Source organism: Apteryx mantelli, chromosome 13, assembly GCF_036417845.1.
Source record: "Apteryx mantelli isolate bAptMan1 chromosome 13, bAptMan1.hap1, whole genome shotgun sequence".
In the NCBI taxonomy this organism is placed as follows: Eukaryota; Metazoa; Chordata; class Aves; order Apterygiformes; family Apterygidae; genus Apteryx; species Apteryx mantelli.
This window is the reverse complement of record NC_089990.1, coordinates 24,613,351-24,634,365: the sequence shown is the minus strand read 5'-3', so window position 1 is coordinate 24,634,365 and position 21,015 is coordinate 24,613,351. Positions and strand designations below refer to the sequence as shown.

The following is a 21,015-nucleotide window of genomic DNA, read 5'->3' as shown; positions in this document are numbered from 1 at the left end:
ATGGAGATGGGCAAGTGAATAAACAGGAGTTCCTGCGGATCCTGACTCTGACTGACCCATAACTACATGATGGGGTTTTTTTCTCCTATTCCATTGTAAACAACAGGTAGAAATGGCACTTTTCTCCAGTTTCCTTAGCTTTTGTGGGTTTTACTCAGTTTATTGACTTTCCTAGGCAAGATATTGTTAATGTTTTATCTCTGGGGTCAATTTTTGTGCTCTGCTATTGCAAGCAGTTTTCCACATCCCAGTAAACAGTGTTGTTACTAGCTCTGTGTCTGTGTGGGTTGGTTCTAAAGTCTGAGATTGGTTCAAATTCTCCAGCTAGTGCCTGGAATTCTCCCTCTTGTAATTACAACCTGTTGCTTTTCAGCCTATCTGATAAGTTAGTCAAAATGCTCTTTACTCTCAGAAAACCCTGTATAACTCTCAGAAGTTAGTACTGATGTCAGAAACTTCTGTACCTTTCCTGAACTCCTGCATCTGTGCAAAGGACAGTTCAAGGAATTGGATGCACTTGCTTTCTGTAAGGCAAGGTAATGTATGTCCTAGGCTTTGGATCCCCCTTCAGAAGAAGCAGTATGGGAAAAAAATCTGCAGCTCTAAGGCCAGGAGATGTAATGAGGCCTACCACTCATTTGTGCTTCCTGCCTAATAAAATGCACATTCAAATTGAATGTTGTTCTGAGGTCGGGTTACTCACCACAGTTCTCTGAGAGGGATTCTCTAAGGACCAAGGGAACAGTCAACAGGATTTTTGTGCTGGTAAGCGCTTTCCCTTCTCTCCCTAGCAGCTGCTCTCCCCAGACTGGCTGATGCTTTATATCTTGGAAGCTTTTACACCTTTGCAAACCTTATGGAGGACAGCCAGTGGGTTGAAAATGATTGTTAGGTGGACCAGTGGAAAAAAGTACCACAGAGAAGGGTGATTGGATAAGTTCAATTTTCATAAGAAACCTGGGTAAAAGTGGTGGTTTACGCTACTCTGGGCTATTCTGTCCCTCCCATAAATATTGGTGCCCCTCTTTGCAGTACCACTGCAGCATGTGGATAAATTCCTTCCCACTCTGGTCCTTGGTGGAGTCTTGAAGGATCTTGCCATGTTGATAAGAGTGCAAAAATGTGCCAGTGGTTTGAAAAGGATTTAAAAGCCTGAAGAGTTTGCTTACAAGAGTGACAGATGATAGTTGCTGGCTTAGAAAAAAATGTCTTATACTTAAAGAATTGAACAGCTCAGTCTGTAAAGATTATATAATGCTACTTGAATAATAACCTGTATAACAAGAACATACCAGCTACCATCTAAATGGCTCTTCAACCTAATGGAGACAAACCTGTCAATATTCAGGTGCTGGAAGTATACTCTTCAACTATAAGAGAGAAATAAAACATGGCTTATTCTAAATGATGTTGATTAACTGTGGGAATGAGCTATCAAATGGTATAAGCAGTGTCTTCAAGTCAAGACTGGATCCTCTTAGAAGGCTTGTTTCAGTCAAATGTAAGTTACTGTACTCGTTACAGCTCCTGCAGAATGGTCAGATTACATAGACGAGTGGTTCCTTCTAGCCTGTGCCTGGCCTGTTGTCTGAACAACTGTTGTGATACTGGGTTATTTTTAGTGCCTTTGTTTGCCAAGCATTGCTGATCACCCAAAACAGTGTACAACTTGCCATTCAAGTTTGAGCTAGACAGGTATCTTGTCTGTCCCTGTTGCAATGCAGAGTTTTCTTCCACACTATTTTTTTTTCTAAATGAAGAGACTGGAACTTGTACCACTTTCTTTAGGATGCCTAGACATCGCCCTGGACTCTTTCTGCTTGGGAGTAGTATGGAAGGCTGCTTCCTAAATACCCCATGATATCATAGCAGGTCTTCTGTTAACATAAGAACAGAATATAACCTTTTTCCATTATGGAATCACAGAGTAGTTGATGTTGGAAAGGACCTCTGCAGATTATCTGGTCCAACACCCTGCTCAAGCAGGGTGAGCTAGAGTGGATTGCCCAGGACCATGTCAAGTCGGGTTTTGAATATCTCCAAGGATGGAGACTTCACAACCTCTCCAGGTAACCTGTTCTAGTGTTCAACCACCCTCATTAGTCTTCAGTGCTAATGTTGGTTTAGTTATTCACTTCAGCATGGAGAAAAAAAAACAGTCCGGAATACCTACTTCCCTTTTTCATTAATGGATGCCATATTCATGCCCAAATCTGAGTTCTGATGCATCCAAGCAAAACAAGTGTGGTTTGTAACTGGCGACTTCTTCCCATACCTTTCTCCCCATTCATTGGCCAACCAGTAGCACTAAGAGCACCCTCTAATACAGAGCACAGGGCAAAGATAAAAGCATGTCATTCAGTGAAGGAGAATTCAGCACACATAGCAAGTATCTACTTTTATTCAATAGCATAATCATGTTCCTTCCTTGGGCCATTAATACATCCATTCTGTGAGGTGGTAGTGTATGGGGAGCTTTGAACCAGCAAAGACAGATTTGAAAAGTATCTTAGAAAGGGGCAAATTCCTGTTTACACATGATATGCATATGTCAGGTCAGCCCAGTCATGACTGACTCCTCTGCTACTCACAACCAAAGACCTGTATCTCAGGCCTGTGGAGACCTGGCAACTGCATGTCAGCTCAGTGTACATTGACACTCCAATTACTGTCATTTTATGGTCAGTACAGTAAGCGGTGTGTCCTTGGCAAGACAGCAATGCCTACATTGCTCCACTGTTCTCCCTCCTCAGCAGCCAGCAATGGTTCAGTGAGGGAAAGAACTCCATTTGAGTAGCAGTTTTCCTATTGACTTGTGGGTGTAAAGGGGGAAGGACATTATCTTATGCTCAGTGCCTGCACTCTGGAAGAGTTGGATCCTTCGACTTTGTGGCATTCAGGCAAGTCTGACCACTTCTTTGACCATTTTTCCAACACCGTCATAGATCTCATGAATGGGGGCATTACACATGAAGGCACTGGTGGTCACCAGCTTGTTCTTCACATCCACATGAATCTCAGTGACGTGTTTGTTCACGTGCTTGCAACCGAGCTCCTTCATGGTCTCAGCAGTCTTTGCATAAGGCCATCTACAAAAATAAGAGAGTAAACACTGAGTGGAGAAACTGTCATTGCAGAGAAAGATCTGACGAAGGCCTAGAGTGAAAAGCCCATGAGTGCCTCATGGCAGCAGCTTCAAAGCTGCTACAGAGAAATCAATGGTCCTGGCAGAAAGCCAGCTCAATAGGATCCAAATTTTTTTTTGTCAGAGGAATTTCTCACGGGTTATAGAGCTAAGCAGGAAAACCTCCAGATTACAGAAAGTTACAAATCCTAAGTAAAGCCAAAAATAAGACCTTGACGCAAAACTGTAGACATTCCCTACTTAACCCTGCCCCCCTCCAGACTTTGCATTTGGGCTTTCTTCACCAGCTTTCTACAAATGACCTTACTTCCCAGCTAAACAGCAAGAGCCTGCATAGTTCCTTTCCTACCACTGGAAGAATTCGTTCACAGCTTTCATGGATGAGTAAGGGCAGTTTAAGCCCCTCCCTCTCATAATATTATGAAGTGTTGCGCAACCATGATCCTGCCCAGCATCTGCTTCATGAGACAGTGGTCTGGTGTCTTTCCTACCCTGGGACTGAGAGAAGCATGAGACAGGGTGCTGCGTACATTGGGGAGGGATGTGATCATGCAATGTTCAAGACATGATTTTATATCAGCACTTTGTGATTACTTACTTCTCACATTCTGTGTCGTGACCCACAGTCAGCTCACAGCCTGGAAAGATTTTGGCTGCCAATACTGGGGAAATGCAGCACAAGCCAATGGGCTTTTTGGCAGCATGGAATGCCTTCAGTATGTCCTCCACCTCTTTGGAGACTATGCAGTTCTTCCCTTGGGTGGCCCAGGTACTTAGGTTTTTAGCCACTCCAAAGCCACCTGAGAAAAGGGAAATGGATTAGACAGGAAGATTACTACTCAAGGGCAGAATTTTTATGTCAGAATTGACCCAGTAGAATGCTAAAATGGATTTGGTGGATGGAAGCATTTGTCCAATGTTGACAAAAGAGCTAAAATATACAAGCTAAGCTTTTTTGAGCCTCTGAGTATTTTTCAGCTCCTCACTGTCAGGAGATGAGACTCCAAAGCAACTTTGTTGCTTCTAAATTGAACTGGAGAGGTATCAATGCTCTGTTAATTACCCTCTGTCACCCATGAGCTCTTCTCTCCAGAATTATGGTGGAGCTTGCTTACAGATTTTTTCTTGTCATTTAATCCTTGCTCCCAGGGTAGTCCATCCACACTGAAGTCACTTGGCCATACTTGCACCAAAGAGTAATTGTCAGGCCTATCAAACTTTCCACTTTTGAGTCACCCCCTCTCTGTCCTAGATTCTCCTTCTCCTAATAAGGGGGTAGGCATGTTGGTGTAGGAGGGGATGGTATAGGTATGTCCTTTCATCAAGTAGAGACAAATGAAGTACATGGTACAGAGGATAAGAAGTCAACAGTTATCTGCCTTCTCCTCTTGGGAGTAAGCTTCTGCATTGCCATGTGCTCTTGTAATACAAGTCCAAGCAAACACACTAGTACCAGCACAGATGGAAGATGGCCATCCTTCCAATCCCTTCCTTCCTCCAGACTGTCATCTTCCCCAATGGTTCCACTCGGTTCTTCTCCAGGCCACAAAGCCCATGTCATTCAAGGCTTATGGCATACTCTAAGCCCTTCCACCAAATCACAGAATAGCTGAGGTTGGAAGGGACTTCTGGAGATCATCCAGCCTAAAACCTTGAACTTGCAGACCCCAATGCCATCCTACCTGGTATGATTAGGGCATCCAGTCCCTTGACATCCAGTTTAGCTAGATCCTTGATGTTGCCTCTGGCTATTCTGGCACTTTCAAATAGCACATTGCGCTTCTCCTGAGTTGGCTGTCCTTTTACATGGTCCACGACATGCATCTGGTCCACATCAGGAGCATAAACCTCTGCCTGGGGAGGGAGGGTAAGATCTGTTATTCTTTGGGCATATATCCTAGGCACTGTTGCAAGGCCATAGATAATGAAAGTGCTCGGGTTACTTTGTTAGGAAAGAACTTTGCTGGTGAACACAGTGACCCTCAGGCTCACTTGTATCCAACACTGGCATGGGGAAGGTTATTGTCACTGGGAGGAGAAAGAAAGTTTTGTAGCTTCTGCATGGGGAACCCTTGCACCTACCTTGCAGGGACAAGGGTATTAGGTGAAAGCAAAGAATCTAGTCCACACTGCTTATTTGGGGGGCTGAATCTGGGGAGAGGGGAAAGCCACTCCCTCCCCTCCTAGGAGAATAAGGCGTTCCAAGAGCCATTCATGAAGCTCATTTCGTAGAGGTTGCCATCTGCGTCCCAAACAACCACCTTCACTGTGACAGCCCCAGCCCTACCCTAGCTACCCCCCAAGCGAAGGACAACGCAGCCCTATGCCTAGCTGGGCACTGCACCTGAGGAGGCCTGTGGGCTGATTGGCCAGTCTACACGTGGGTGCTGACCGGCCAGTCCTTTCATGCCTGCTGATTGGCCAGTCAATATGTGAGAGCCGACTGGCCAGTCCTTTCATGCCTGCTGATTGGCCAGTCACCATGCAGGTGCTGACTGACTGCTTAGTTCACACCTGCCGATTGGCCACTCATCCTGAGGCTGCTGATGACCCAGGAGGTGCTGTCCAACCGGAGCCTCCCTCAAAGACAGCAATTTGAGTTTCTTCCCTCCAGCCACTGTTTTCCCAAAGGCCAGTGGATTTCATTACCTGGAAAATGCTTCCCCTTCCTTCAGACCTAGTTCAAGCTGGCATGCAGAAATTAAGGGTGGAGAGTGGCAAACAGACAGATGAGTGATGCATTTTGCAATTGTGCAAGCTTTGTTTCTTTAGGCAAATAGGATGAAAAAAAGAAAAAAAGGAGGGGCAGGGGGAGGAAATGCCTGAGTTTCCTCCACTAGAGGTCCCCTGCAATCCAAGGGATGTGTCTACCAGTTTGAAGTAAGGCAGAAGGGGAACAACTGCAGAAGCTCCAGGAGAAAAAGAAAAGAGACAAAAATACAGACAGTAGAGGAGGGGTTGTACACATCTCACCTTTAACCCAAACTGAGAATACATGCTCGGAAGACTTTGGAATTGGGCTGACTGGCTCTGCAGAGCATGTAAATCACCACTGCACCTTTGTAGTCAGTGGAGCAACACCGATTTCCAGGAGAAAGGCTCTGGCCCAGATTTGTGGGTGGTTCAGAGCTCAGGATAATGTTACACATGGCTTCTCTCCTTCCCCTTCCACTCTTGCAGAGTGGCTGTAGTGATTAATGGCACACTAAGCAGCTGCTTGAGGGTTGCCTTTTTTAACCCTATTGCAGTTTAACTCACAAGAACTCATCTATCTTCTATTCTAGCCTTCTAGGCTTTAAAAAGGTGTATTTCAAAAAGCCCAAAACAGTAATAGCTTTTTAAACAGAAATACCAAAGCAGAAAAGAGGAAGTGTCAGCCAAAAAGAATAGAGAATGTGTTTAGGAAAGTTTGCTTCACAGCTTGAATACACTCAACACGGAGCACCCAGCCAATCCCTCTGTAGAGCAAAGCTGTGAGAGCAAAGTAGAGACCAGGGAGTTCTCCACGCTCACTGTAGCGGCTCCTGCACTGTGCCCTTCACTTTGACTCTGATTACTTATGCTCTGCAGTGAGGCCAGCAGCAATGGGGAGCTTGTGATTTGTCCAGTAAGCTGCAAAGATCCTTAGAGCAGAGTATCTTCTGCAAGAGAGAGAAAGAGAGAGTGAAAAGCAGAGCAGGGCAAAAGGAGCCGCAGATGGGGCAGCAACCTGCCAGGGTGCCTCTTACCTGTGCCCCCTCCCTGCTGAGATGCACCAGCACAGCAGAAGACTCGTGGATCTCACTCCCATCGTACACACCACAGCCAGCCAGCACAACAGCCACTTTCTTTCCCATGGTCACCACCAGAGTGAGAGGATTCCCTGGAGAGCCCCAGATTGCTGTGCATCTCTGTTCACTGCCTGGAGCCTTTTATAGCACGATCCCTCCCCCAGGCGCAGGTGGGGCCAGGAGGGCAGGGCTGAATTTCTTACTGGCAAGGAGGTTTTGTTTCCAGTGCCACAGGCAGGGCATGTAAATATTATTTGTTTCCTAAACTGAAAGCTCCCTTGCAGACCTTCTTTGCAGCACGTTGTCCCCAAAGTATCCCCAGCTGACATGACCTGTTCAACAGAGCAACTGTGTTTTTCCTTCTCAGCTGTCAATTTTCCATTCTATTTCAGACTAAAGCACCAAAATCTTTGTGCATGTGATGGCACCGAAGGAGGCCAGCCCAGAGCAAGCATTCAAGCTAGTGAATTTCCTCTCTGTGCCCCATTCTCCAAACCCTACACTGCACGGCAGCCTCTCTCTTTTAATACCAAGTTTCCCTTTTGGACCTTAAATGTTCTCACCCTTGCACCCTGTCACTGAAGAGTAGTTTTCACCCAATTGCAGTTGTTCCCTGGCCTTTGGGCCCTGCGGTTAGAAGTGAATAACTTGAGACTCTGTCAACAGCACCAGCTCTCCAAGAAGGTAACAACACCAATTGCTAGGAAAGTGGTAGCATGGTAAGGAGAGAAACTGGTAGACCTCTGACCTCCTAAGGGGCACCTGACAGCAAGGTTCCCAGCATGTGATGAGGAGACTCCCTTGCTCATGCGGAAACCTCTTCTCCCCTGTCTTTGGAGTGTTCTCAGCTGAGAAGATTATGAACCTCTCTTTACTTCAGCTTTGCACTGTTGAAATAATCCTGGCTTGCTAAGGCTATCTTGCTGTTCTTCAGAGAAGAACAGGCCTCATGCAACATGTCTGGAAAATGTTTTTCAGGGCTTATTTATGAGAAATTTTCCTTGGGTCTCTATAGTATTTGGAAAAGGCATGAAGTGTATTCAGTGTATAATGAAATAATATTTTTGCAAGCTCTTTATTCATGGCAGGCATGAGGAGGATATTCACTGCTAAAGCATGTGTCTTCATTTATTACATGCATCTCTTAAAATTAGTGATATTAGGCACCACATACTCCTAGCTGTTATCTGTACAGACGGGAACAAAAGCACGTGCGTGATGGGTGGAGAAAGGATTTGGTGAAGTCCAGCTAATTTAATGCAGGCTGTTCCCTTCAGTTACTTTTATTATCCAGAAAAGGAGTTAAACTCTGAGACATGGGTGGAAAACTCCAAAAGCAATTTCCCCGCTGTTTGGTTTGGTATCTAAGGTATTGTAAGTCTGATTGATTTAGAAATTTATTATTTCCTCTTATATGAAAAAACAGCTGAATCATGCTGCTGCTTGAACAGATAGTTCCTTCTTCCTTCAGCTGGTTAGAGAGCAGCCCCATTAGTGATGAGACAAAGGCAGCCTAAGGCTACTGATTTAAACAAACTTACTGCTCGTGGCAAACCACATCGTCTAGCTCTGCATGTTGCAAACTGACTAAGCAGATTCACCTTACTGAAATAATTGGTCGGGTGTAACTAACTGGACAGAACAGCCTTGTTCCAGTGCTTGTCTCCTCATGTGACAAGACCTATTTCAGTAGACATATGGAACCTAAAGATCTACCTGCAACAGACTTTTTCTGGATATTTATCTGGAAATAGACATTGAGCTTTAATATTAACACCTTGTTCTAATCTGCATTAACATTCTAGCGAAGATGACATGAAGGAACCCTGTTGCCTTAAAGCTCTTCTTGAAGGGTGAACACAATTAAAGATAACTGTCTTCTAAAGCACTGAAGAAACCTGGAAGGTTTGGGAGCCATTATAGGGGTCCAGCTGCTCAGTGGGAACATGTTGCCATGCTTTACCCGGCTTGGAGAGCAGGAGGAGCGTGGTCCCTTGGCATTATCTATGGACTCTGCCAGTTGGGGATTGTTCTGACTGCTACTGAGGATCTGACACAATTGGGGTGGTGCTGGTGGCCTGACATCGGGCTCCAGCACTGCCCACTCTCTTTACAGCTCTGAGACTCTTTTCAGCATGCCATGGAGCATGCCCTATGGGAGAACATAGAGCCAGGTCTGCCAAGAGAAACATCACAGCTTGCTGCTGTAGGGCCTCTGCGGAGGCATCCTTGTCCAGTCCAGTAAAACTAGCGTGAAGCTCTTTACACTGTTCTGTGTCTTTTATTTTGTCAAGAGGCTGAGAACAGGATTTGCTTTAAGTGGGCCTGATAGGAGCCAAGTCCTCCACAGGAGTAGAGCCTAAACTGGTCCACTGCTCCTGGGAAGTCAACAAAACTTTTCTAGATTTTATCCTCACTCTGGCAGTCTCCAGAATGCATGTTTCCACTGACACCTCCCTCATGAAAACTATGCAGGAACAAGGAGGAGTTTCCTGGGAATGTGCACAGAGGGGCTGGATTGGATAGAGGTGGACTGGCACATGGACAGAAGTCACTTTTAAGGGGAACAGCACTGAATCTTCCCTGGGCTTTCCCAGCACAGAACAGCAGTGCCAGGCATTCATAGCTGTGACAGGGACAAACAGCAGGTCCATGGCCAGTGTTAGGAGAAATTACTGGTCCCCAAGGAGCTCCTGGGCTTGCAAAGTGCTTGTTTGCTCCAGCAAGATGTATTCTTTAAAAAAACTTAATTTTAACTAGTGCAATTTCCTCACTGGCAATGGCAAAAAGGCATTAATAGCAATAAACCCTTAACATTATTTTTCTAGTGTCTTTTTTAACAAGAGTTAATCAACAGTAAAATTAACAGGCCCCTGGAGGGAGCTACCAGCAGTCCATGCTGACTCACAGACTGAAATTTTTTGAAGCTGGAAACTCGTTTGCATTTCCTCCCTGCACACAGAGAGGAACACTAACAGAAGATGTTTGTAGGGAAAAGGGGTGGAGAGCAGGGAGGAACAGAGGCCAGTGGAGTTGGTTTGGTTATAAAGAGCTAGGGAGGAAAGAGAGGCAGCATTTCAGTCTGCATCTGGGTCTTCAGCAGACTCTGCGATGGCAGTCAGAAAAGCTGAGTCACTGCATTACTCCATAGGGCTCTTGGGCATTTCCGCAGGTAGGGATCAAGTCTTCTTGGCATGGGAGGATGGGGTTGGGAATAGCTTTCCTGGACAATCCCCTTTCAAAGGGGGCTAAAGAGTCTGTTTATTCTGAATCTCTCTACTTGGATAAAACTTTTAGATCCAGAGATCCCTCTGCCTATTTCAGCAGCCAATAACTTATTTGTCTTGGCTTTAAAGTGCAGGCCTGAACTCTTGTACTGAATCCATCCTGGGTGGGAAGCAAATCAAAACTTTGTGATAGTCATTTTCATACAGGTTTTTTTATTTGGATGCACTTTCCTCCCTTTTCCTTTTCTCTAGCTGCCTTCCCTGCAGATGTGTTTTACTTGTTCACTCCCCTTTCTTTTGCTCCTTCTTTGCATTTCTTCTTCTTGAGTACTGCCCCTTTTCATTTTTGGGCTAGTTTTCTGTAAGCAAAAGTCTTATGTGATCCTCTGTAGATTGTGCATGTGTGTATGCCTTTTGTGTAATTGGAATCTGAAAGCTGATTTTAACTTATCTGGCAGTGGAGGAGCAGTTTCAAAGACGATTAAGTTCAAGTTTCTTAAAACTAGGCACTCAGGAAGAGGTGAGACCATGGACACAAACCTGTAACACACCTCCCTTCCCCTTAGATTTCATTATTTGTAGATCTTGTATGGTTATTTTCTCTCTGTTCCCTGCTCCTGCTGCTCTGGGTCTCTCCTGTTTTGGGAGAAAAGTTTATAAGCTCTTTCTCTTTTTCCCTTTCCCTTGTCACCCACAGGATCACTCTTACTGGCTGTGCACTTCTACACTTTAAGCAGAGCAGCCCCTCTGATCCCCAGCACAGCTTTAGGAATCCTTCTGTTGATTTTATCATCTCTTCTGGCATATGCAGGTAAGACTCGGAGTGTGGCCAGCTTCAAGGCCTCCCCCTTCTATAGCTTTACATGTATGAGGTCTGCTTTGCCAAGAGGTTTATGTAAACCTTGGCAGCCTTACCAGACCCTTGATGTATTCTCCTCTAGGAACATATCAGCACGCCAAATTTTTCCAGTATATGCAACCTATGAAATAAATGTTAATTTTGAACAAACACTTTACTCTCAGATCTCTGAGAGTTTCATCAGAGTGGATGCATAATTTCTCTAAAAACTATTCCCAGGCTTTCTGAATATGTGGTTTAGGCATCCATGGATTGAAATAGTGTGTTCATGTGTAAATTCTAAGGGATCTACTTAGTTGAGAGGGAAGTCACTGATTATATCGAAGTTCACACTCTTTAGACTGAATGCTGAAGTATTCCTCCTATTTCACCTGGAGCAATGAGGAAATGAACTTCCAAGTTTTGATGTTACAACTTATCACTACTGGTCCTGGTATTTTTCTCTACAAAACAGAGGACTTGGGAGAGACAATACATACTTTAACACATAAAACATAGGTCCACCTCCTTTCTCAGTCAGTGGTGACACAAAACACTAGTAGAACACACTTAGAAGTACCTATATGAATGGGGCCTTGTGGAATGGCCCATTGGGCAGGTGATGTCTTCACAGTTCGCAGAACTCAACAGCCTCCTACCAGAAGCAGGAATTTCTGTGCTCCCTTGTTCCCAGAGGTGCATACCTGTGTCATTACAGTCCCCAGTAGCCTGGGGAGTCATCAGCAGAGCTCTTGCTTCCCTTCCCAACAGGGGTGTGGCCCACAAGGCTATATTAGTTTGAGGAAGAAATGAAGCACAGAGCCATTACAAAGTTCCACTTTGGAATGAGAATTTCAAGTCTATCTGTAAGATCTCTTAATAACTGAACCCTAAAATATACAAGGCATTTCCCTGAGTGATATAGTGTAAAAGTTGCTAGTAAAAATGTAGGAAGTCCCAGAGACATTTGTGCTAGAAGTTGTGCTATCAATAGCACATAGATGAGAAAATGTAGCAGTAAAAATAAGGTACTTTTCGGTATTGTTTGGGAGTAGTAGTTGGGTTCCATTCAACTTCAAGTTTTTTAAATAAAGGTCCTTGTCATTTTTGAGATGAGGATACTGGACAGGATAGTTCTTGAGAAGGAGTGAGTTTGGCAGTTTCTATGCCCCTATCTTCAGGGAAGGCCCATTATTTATGGAAATCCAGCAAGATGTTTGAGACCTGTGGTACAAACATACTTGGACCTGACAGCTTACAGCTAGAAAAAAACAACCCACTAGAGAACCTGAAGGAAAGTAGTGTCAGGACTTGATCTGCTTTAAAAAATTGTCATTGTTGAGTCTTGCGGGGATCATGAGGAAGAGAAGATAACGGCTTGCTGAACCAGGACTTCATTAGGGCAGACTGCGTGCCAGGCCTGGTCTGGTAATAAGTTGAAGGAACTCATGAACCTTGAGCTCACCCCAGGCACTCTGATGAATGCACAGTGTTATTCTGAAGAAATCTTTATGGTCATGTTTACACAGGGTAATGGGGCACGGTGCAGACCTATCCAAGCTTGTGCTAGCTCTGTCTGGCATCATGCAGGATCTATGCAGCTTCATGTGCCAACATACCATCTGCCTATGGCACAGATGCATGTCCTAAGTACTACCTTCAGTAACCTGGTGTTTTAAAATCACAGTTCTGTCTCCATTGTCATTTGTTTCATAGGAATTCGGAGAAGCCTAAGAAATGCCTCCCTGCTCTTGTCTCTCTGCCTGACCATCTCAGTGTTCTGGTGCAGCTACGGAGTGATCTTCATCCTAGGAGGGCAAGGAGTTTTGAATGACACTGGTGATTTCCGCAATGCCTTAGTGCCTGGCCTGGTCGCATTTACTCTGGCACTACTCATTATTGCAGTGGTGGGCTTCCTTCACAGGGAGGTCATCCTAGCTATGATTGCTTCTGCTCTCTCACTTGCCAGTGCTCATGAAATTGCCATGCACTATAACACAGCTTTTGGTTCCTCTGCTGTGGCTTGCAATTATATGATTGTCTGTTTGGTTGGAGGTTATTTTGCTCTGGGAAGGATTCTTTATTTCCTCAGCAAAGAGAAAATTGTCCTTCCTGGCACAGATCTGGCTAAGAATAAGACCCATGAACAGATCAAGTCCCCCAGTGGCAGTGTGAATCATTTTGCAAACACAGGTCTGATCCTGAACATGCTGTCTGCCAGTGTCTTTGGCTGTAGGCTCCTGGGCGTGACTAGCAAGCTATTTATCGGTCAGGTGCCCTGGCTGTGGACCTCTGGGATCTATCAGATTGGAGTATGCATTTTATCATACCGTGCCATGGATACACTGATGGCTACATTCTTTGGTTTCACTTCCATCTTGAAATTTGCTGGAGGCTATTGCCTTCTGTACCCAGTCTGGCAGTCAGAGGAGCCATCTTTCCCTATTCCATTTCTGGTGGTTTTTGCAATTCTTTTTGCTGTCTTGGCTCTTTTTTTCACTCTCAAGAGCCTAGTGGATGGCCTGTATTTGCTGTTTTATGTGGCTTACTGCATTGCAATAGCTTGTCGTCCCAAGGGATTTTTTGAAGGTGGACCCCAAGGCATGGATGTGGCCATCTTTGTGGCCTCAGCCTTGATTACTCTAATTTACCTGTATAATACGAAAGAAGGTGCCAAAATCCCAACAGGGAAGGGTGTTGTGAAGGCCTTACTTGCTCACAGCAGTTTTCTGAAGCTTCGTGAAGGGACAGACCTTCATGCTCCTTATCTAGGCTATTCCAAGTATGCAGATGCTGAAGTACTTGGCTATGCATGCAGTGTCCTTGCTTCTTTTGCTATAATGGTGACAAGGGACCCACAGGATCCACTTGCTACTGTTGTAGTTCCATGGGTTGTGGTGGCTGGTGGGATCCTTAAGCTTCTAGGTGGCTCAGTGGCTTTTGCCCGGGGTAAAACCCTGGAGAGCAGTGCTTTCATTCTCTATGGCATCATGTGGATCATCTGGGGCTTGACAAGATATAGCAGCCTCTATGGCACTACCAGAAGCTTCCACACAGCAGTGGGCATCATTGCTTTCATGCTCTTCAATGGCTTCATTGTCTTCTGCACACTCTTCTTAAACATCACCTGGTTCTTTTACTCCCTCACTTTCTTGCTCATCCCTGTCAGCTTCTTGCTGGATGCCATCAGTGCTGTTCCAGCTGGCTATGACATTGCTGCCACTCTCATCTTTGGTCTGGTCAGCTTCTACTGCTTCCTGTCTGCCCTTTTCAACAGCATCTTTGAAAGTTCCTGCTTACCAATGAGTAGGCCCATTGTGCAGCTCAGTGGTGTGGGGGGAGGAATGAACAAGTGCCTTCATCTGCCTGCCAGAAAAGCTTCCTCAGTCAAGAGAATTGCAGGTAAGGGAAATATACAGGGGATAGTGTGTGGGTGGAGGGTTAATGCAGAGAGATTTTGTAGCAGAACATTATTAAAAGGACATTTTTTTCACATCCAAATGTGGAAACCATGATAATCTGATTACATTTCGACCAAGCAGGCCAAGTTACAGGAGGCATCAAGACCTAAACACACTCTCGGGAAAACAGGACCAATTCCATGGCAGAAGCTGGGTTTAGCAGTGAATTTGTTGCTATATCTCCTGTATCATACCTCTTTCTGTTCATCCAGTCTAAGACACACAAGTCCTCCAGGCTGGGGCTACCACTGAAAGCCTAGTACAAAGAAAGCAGGGCAAATGAATGGTGCTCCCTCTCTCCAGAGGGTTGAATGTCTTCTGGTCCAGATGAACATGGCTCAGAATTCCCCCAAATGTCAAATCTCTTCTTGGGTGAATTCTAAAATGCACTCAGAGGAAATACTTGTTAGTTGGGAAAAGGAGATGAGAGCACTGAATTGGCTGTTTTGTCTGTGACAGCTCTTTTGTGAATTAAAGCCCCTCAGTTTTAGTCACTTCAGGGATTCTGCCCTGTTCCCATGCCAACAGATATCCTGAAGAATGGAGGGACCTGCAGCATTCCCACAGATACTGTATATGTGCTTGTGGCAGCCTGTAATAGACCTGATGCTGTGGAGAAAGCTCACCAGTAAGTATTTCTTTCACTTCCCCAGTGAGGGCTTCCCTGACTAGTATAAAGAAGCCTCTAGGACTTACAGCTGTTACTGAGTACTGGCTACAGCAAGTGTCCAGAGCAATGTGACACATAGCTTTCTTGTGATGAATAAGCTGACAAGCCTGGGGAGAAGATCTGAAAGGGGAAAGGGGACAGCAGAGCTGAAATTGTCTCCTAGAGTAGGCTATTGACAGGAGATGGATATCACAAAGAAACCTAAAGACCAAAAAGTGAGAAATGAGGCAAGGTACCTATCTGTAGGTACATACCAAAACCCCTCTCGTTTTAAGGAATGTCTCTGGCTGTGCTTTTGTAAGCAGCTGGGATCCCTCAAACTGGTGGATATTTCTCAGAACTTGGGCAGTTTTGACTTTTACACATCACTACACAAGTTGTTAAAACCATAACTGGGAATAGACATCCGTGTCCTTTCCTGTCAGGTCATCTATTGGACAGTTCAGCTTTTACTGATCACCTGGGGCAAGGCCTACAGGTATTATCTAACACTAGGCCTCTCCAACACAGTTTCTGTTTCAGCTTGAAAAGGAATTCCTAGCTTACTTCCAAGTTCATTTCTCTTTTCTCAATTCTAGCTCCAAGCAGCAGGCTCAAGAGCGCCCCATGTCACTTTGGATTTCTAGCCTGAAGCAGCTGGAACCTGCAAAGCATTTGTTCACCCCCCTACTCTGGGACTTCATGGAGGCTGCTTGGCCATCTCCTATTAGCTTGGTGGTTCCCAGAGGTGAGGAAATGCTGTTACTTACAAGCTCTCTGGAGAGCTCTGGGTTTGAAACTCCAACACAGTCACACTTCACTGCAGTGCCACATACTCCATGTCAATATTCCTGGTAAGATCATTGTGGTTGGACTGATGTGTATCAGTAAGTGTGTGGCTCTTCCTTGTGCAGGAGAATGGGTGGACTTCCTGGGAATGAAGGACTCTGCAAAATACGTGGGTACCCCTCAGAGCATCGCCATCCGCATTCCCGACTGCTCTGTCACCACCCACCTCATTGACTTGGTGAGTGGTCAGAGCACGCTCCTCTCAGCAGCACTGGCAACCAGACCTTGCCACTCCACTGTCTAGGTGGCAGGCTTGGAGTCAATCACTAGCACCCAGGACCTCTGGCCTACTGGAAGAGAGAAGGATGGTGAGGCTGAAGTACTCAGCCAGTCCTCTTGCTGGGTCTTGACAAGTCACCTCTCCTCTTTTTTCTTTCCTCTTTGAAACGAGGATCCTAGAATATTCAGAGAGCTCTGGGAAGTGAAAAGTGCTCAGATGAGTAGCTCCCTCAGAAAAAAAAAAAAATCATTAGGAAGGAGTAGGGTATACAGGCAACTGTAGCTGATTTTATTGCAGGAGGGAGTGTAAAAAAAGAAAAGAGACCACCAGGTCAGAATGCCAGAAAAGATATAATTAACAGATACTTTATATGATTTCCTACCTCCAACACTTCTGTTGCAAGCACAGGCTTATTTTAAGCCAGCATAACCTGAGGAGGTCCAGAATGTGGCTTGCAGAGCAACATCAGTTACAACCTTTACTATGTTATAAGCAACACTGCTCCATGACTTTAGCCAGGGAGTAGCTGCTGGGGTGACAACCTGAGAGAGTATGTATGCGTGTTAGAATAATGCAGGGGTGAGCACATGAACATTTCAGGGTGCACAGACACCTGAGGGTAGGGTCTGGCCTCTACTGCTATAACCTCAAGGATGTTACAGTGTTATGGGCCCGACAAGCTGGCTTGCCCATGTGATCTTCTGATCCCTACTTGGAAGAAAGCTCTTTCTGTGCTGTGCTGTATGACCTCGTGGTAGCAGCAGCTGCAAGTGAATATGCGATTGGCTGTAGCACGGTGGCACAACAGCTTCAGAGAAAGTATGATAGGAAATGTTCTGCTGCAGTGCTGAGCACTGCCCCCAAGATATCTCGACACAGCTCTGGATGAGAGCACATTGATGATGCTGCCTAGTGTGCTGAGTAGTGTTGCTTTACAGAGGCAGTTTTCTTGCATGATCTTCTCTTTGAAAAGCTGATCTCTGGCTCAGCCAGTTGCAGCTGTGCTCTGAATGGAAGGAACTGCATGGCCAGGCCACTATTCTGACTGCAGGAGTTGGAGATGTGTGACGGTGAACGATGGATACAGCCCCATAGCTTTGCTAGTAAATTTGCCTTGAAGGAAGAAATCCACATTCCTCCTACAGTTCAGATCCATCATCCATCACTGCATTTCTGGGCTTTGCTAGAGAAACTGTGGCACCCTACAAGTCTTACAGTAATGTCCCTGCTCACTACTTCATTTCTAGGGCAACCACTCTAGTTCTTTGATGATTACTGTCTCTTGAAAAAAAAAAATTCCTTTTTGATCTAAGTCAGTAAACCCCAGTTCAGCAGGGTCTTAGTCACTCATGCACAGATCTGCTGGGATTCATCTCTTCCAACTTTAGTTGCCTACAGAATAGGTGTCTCTATCTGGGTGAGTCACACTGAGTTCACTTTCAGTTATGGAGACTCATCAGTGAACTTCAGAGCGCAAGTCATCTGTGTTATACAGCAAAGCCTGCTCAGAGCTCTTTTTCCCATTTTTCTGTCACCAGGTTGGCCCCATTGTGGTCACATCAGCTAACCCAACAGGAGAGGCAGACACAACACACCACAACCAAGTGTATGCCAAGCTAGGAGATAAGGTAATTGAGGCTATGTTTCCTTTTATTCAGGTTTGTCCCAAGAGAGATGGGGATGGAAGAACACAATCACTTTGTTCCGAGTAGCCAAATCAATTAATGATAGCAAGAATCTGGGGGAACATCTGATTAAAAGAATCTCATTGACACTCCTTATGTTGATGTCAGCATTAAGGAGAAAGAAGGGTGTAAAAATAAGAAACCTGATGGGAAGCCAAAATGCCTGTGTTTTATGCAGTATAGTTGTGGCCTGGCACCATGACTTAGTTCATTTTCCACCACAGAATGATATGAGCAACAAAAAGATGTTTCTTTGCTTAGAAGCAATAAAACCATCATTGCCTGAATGTGACAGAGCTCCAGTTGGCACTGAATTATCAGAACACTGGGGATTCCCATCTAAAGCTAAAGCTGGTCTAAACTGCCATCAAAGCTTTAACATTTTCCTGTCTTTTACAGCTTTTGTAAGTTCTGGAAGTACAATGGTCATGGCCATTCAAATGACTATCATTCATTTCACTGTTAAATCCTGAGAATACTACACATAAGACAGAATATTCATGTCAGCTCATGTGAGGGCAACTTTAAACAAGAGGTAGTGACAACCTACCTCTAACTCCTCAAAAATATGGTTTTCTACACATTTGCTTTCTAAATGGGACTCATCAAAGCTCCTCAGCTGATGCAAACCTGTCTAGCTGTACTGATGATCTACGCCACATAAAGAGCTCTCTCTTTGCTTTTACTGAGTTCATTCATTCCACTGTGTAATCAAATTCAGCAGGTGGTTAGTGGACAATACAGAGCAAGGGTATGAAGGAGCAGAGCTGCCTATGATAATAATTACCAGCTGTTGAGACGGGGAAACTACCATCTCTTTTCCCAAGTGCCTACAGGGAACTTGGTGTGAACATTTGATTCTCTTCAGGTGGATGCAGTTCTTTGTGATGGGCCTTCTCCAGAGAACATTGCATCCACTGTTGTGGACTGCACCAAAATCAACAGTGGAAACATAGGTTTCTTCAGGGTTGGTATCATCCCAAAGTCTCAGGTAAAATTAATCTTGCACTTGTTTCTGCTCTTCTCTCTCTGCTTTTCCCATCTCCATTAAATGGGTATCAGACAGGGGGTTCCCTTTTTCCCTAAGAAGCTGAAGAAATCTGTGATAGCGTGAGGAGATATCATAGGGTGGTGTGAAAGAGCAGAAAAAGAGCTCCACATTGCTTGTGTCCTGATCCTGCTTATGGACCACCATTGCATCTTTCTGTGCTAAGCACATCTCTCAGGATCATGTGAGGTGAGACTGATTCATTAAGGGAAATAGGTCTGAGATCCACAGTCATGGATCTCCATGGAGCAGGCTTTCCTTTTACACCTGTCCTAGAGACCTTTGAGCAGACAGAAATGCTTAGTGTAAGCCCAAGGAGAGGCCCAGACAGGTAGCTTGAAAGAGAATAGAGCATATTTCAATAGCTGTAAAAGAAATTTGTGCTTTCCCCTAACCAGTAAGCAACCCACAGCTCTGTTTGCTAATTCCAGGTGCTGCAGATACTGGAGCAGGTGCAGAAGAAATACACAGTGGTTCACAACAGTGGCCCAGTCATTGCAAAAGGCCAGGAGGAGCACATGAGTCATAGCCATGCTGTACACAATGGGGTAGGCATGGCTATCTCAGAAGAGACAGTTCCGGTGCAGTCCACCAACGACATCTGTGAGAGCCACACTCGGTTCTGAGATGCTTTTGCAGGTCAAACAGTTACTTGCTCCCTAGGGAGGTGTTTGCTGGAAAGTGATATTCAGGTCAAATTGGGGAATTTGGAGAGGTTTCCCAGCTGTAGGGGTTACTTATTCACCCTTCTGTGGATTCCACTAAAATATCCCAGTGCAGAGCTGACTTATAAACTACATTCACCTAGTTTGTACCGGTAAATTTTTGACTTTTGAAAACTACCAGCTTTCACTGAAGATCAGACATAACCAAAGGAAGTGTTACATCAGTGACTGACTGGTCCCAGTGTAACAGAGCTTTATTTTTTTCACTAGGAGTTAATACCTTCGATTTGGGGTAGAGAATAGCTTGACGTGTTTCATAATTATATGTTGGGGGAAAAGCCCTGCATGAAACAAGAAGTGGGAGAGGGAGCATGGAATATGTATTCAGGTACTGTGTTGGTGAATATAGTGAACTTCCTAAAATAGATGAGGCAAAACATGGTCCTGGGAGCTTGGGCTGTCTTCTGATAGCAATCTTCTCAGAAAAGAATTGCCATTATGTGAGGCATGATTTCCGTATTTCATGGTCAGTGTGAAGGTAGAATTATCATTTTGATGACTTCAATAATATCTCCTCAGAAGTGCTGGAGCATGACAAAAGATCCTCCCGTCTCATATTACCTTGTGCAGAGTATGCATGTCGAAAGTATATGCACTACATTTGAGGATGGTAGAAGCTGATCTTACCTTTTAGCCTAACTGTACACATTTCTACAGTTCATTTCATGGTAGGTTTCCTCCAGACTGCAGATTTTGTACAGAGTGGTAGCTGCTGACCTAGAGGAGGCAAAAAGAAGTTTCAAACTGATATGAGGAGTCTTCTTTGGTAAAATCTGCCTGGCCAAGCAGTTAGTGGCTTGTTTAGCCTCTGAAAACTGTGGATCTTATTCTTACCTGACACACCTGCAAGGAACTGCAATGGACAATCTCACTGATATCACTTGACATTTTGCTAGAACTTAAGTCAAGCATAAATCCTGTGCAGTCAGAGGAGCTAAACTTCTATGAACTATGGCAAAACCATGCCTTCTCAGCTGTTCTTACTGAACCAGCTCTCTTCCTGTAGAGTAAGAAGATGTTGGAAAATTGAGCTGTTAATTCATTTTGCCAATCTGCTCACTGTATCTCTTTGGGTTTTTGATTTTTAGAAATCAATAAAATATTTGTGGTAAAACATGGCACATGTCACACACAACTGTGCTACCGTCTGCAGAAAGTATCTGGAAAAATCTTTGCAGGTCAAAGAATTAGGTATTTCAGCATGTCAGGATTCCCAGTCTTACACAAATGACCTTACAAGTAAATCAAATTGCATCACTTTCCTGGGCAGGAAGAGAAGGGAAAGGGAGAATAAGTCCTAACATCCAACCGCCAGTGCCAGCTTCCTTGATGAGGAGTGCTAATGAGTTCATGGGAGTGAACACCAAGATTGAATTTGGCCCCTTTTCTTAACCAAGT

General features: G+C 44.8%; 2 protein-coding genes across 2 annotated transcripts; one reads left to right on the top strand and one right to left on the bottom strand.

Annotated features, from left to right (window-relative positions):
• Positions 1 to 2,410: 2,410 nt before the first annotated feature.
• Positions 2,411 to 7,007, bottom strand: LOC106489836 (glutamine amidotransferase-like class 1 domain-containing protein 3, mitochondrial). Its single transcript, XM_013949097.2, has 4 exons — positions 6,874 to 7,007; positions 4,828 to 4,999; positions 3,744 to 3,945; positions 2,411 to 3,089 (listed from the first exon to the last, which is right to left on the bottom strand). The coding sequence occupies exons 1-4, from the start codon at positions 6,979 to 6,981 to the stop codon at positions 2,897 to 2,899; spliced, it is 675 nt and encodes a 224-aa protein (XP_013804551.2). The 5' UTR covers positions 6,982 to 7,007; the 3' UTR covers positions 2,411 to 2,896.
• A 3,019-nt stretch (positions 7,008 to 10,026) lies between these two features.
• On the top strand, positions 10,027 to 20,706 carry LOC106489835 (uncharacterized). Its single transcript, XM_067304446.1, has 9 exons — positions 10,027 to 10,087; positions 10,840 to 10,953; positions 12,697 to 14,382; positions 14,970 to 15,069; positions 15,690 to 15,838; positions 16,005 to 16,117; positions 17,698 to 17,787; positions 18,713 to 18,835; positions 19,324 to 20,706. The coding sequence occupies exons 1-9, from the start codon at positions 10,027 to 10,029 to the stop codon at positions 19,516 to 19,518; spliced, it is 2,631 nt and encodes an 876-aa protein (XP_067160547.1). The 3' UTR covers positions 19,519 to 20,706.
• The last annotated feature ends 309 nt before the right edge of the window (positions 20,707 to 21,015 follow it).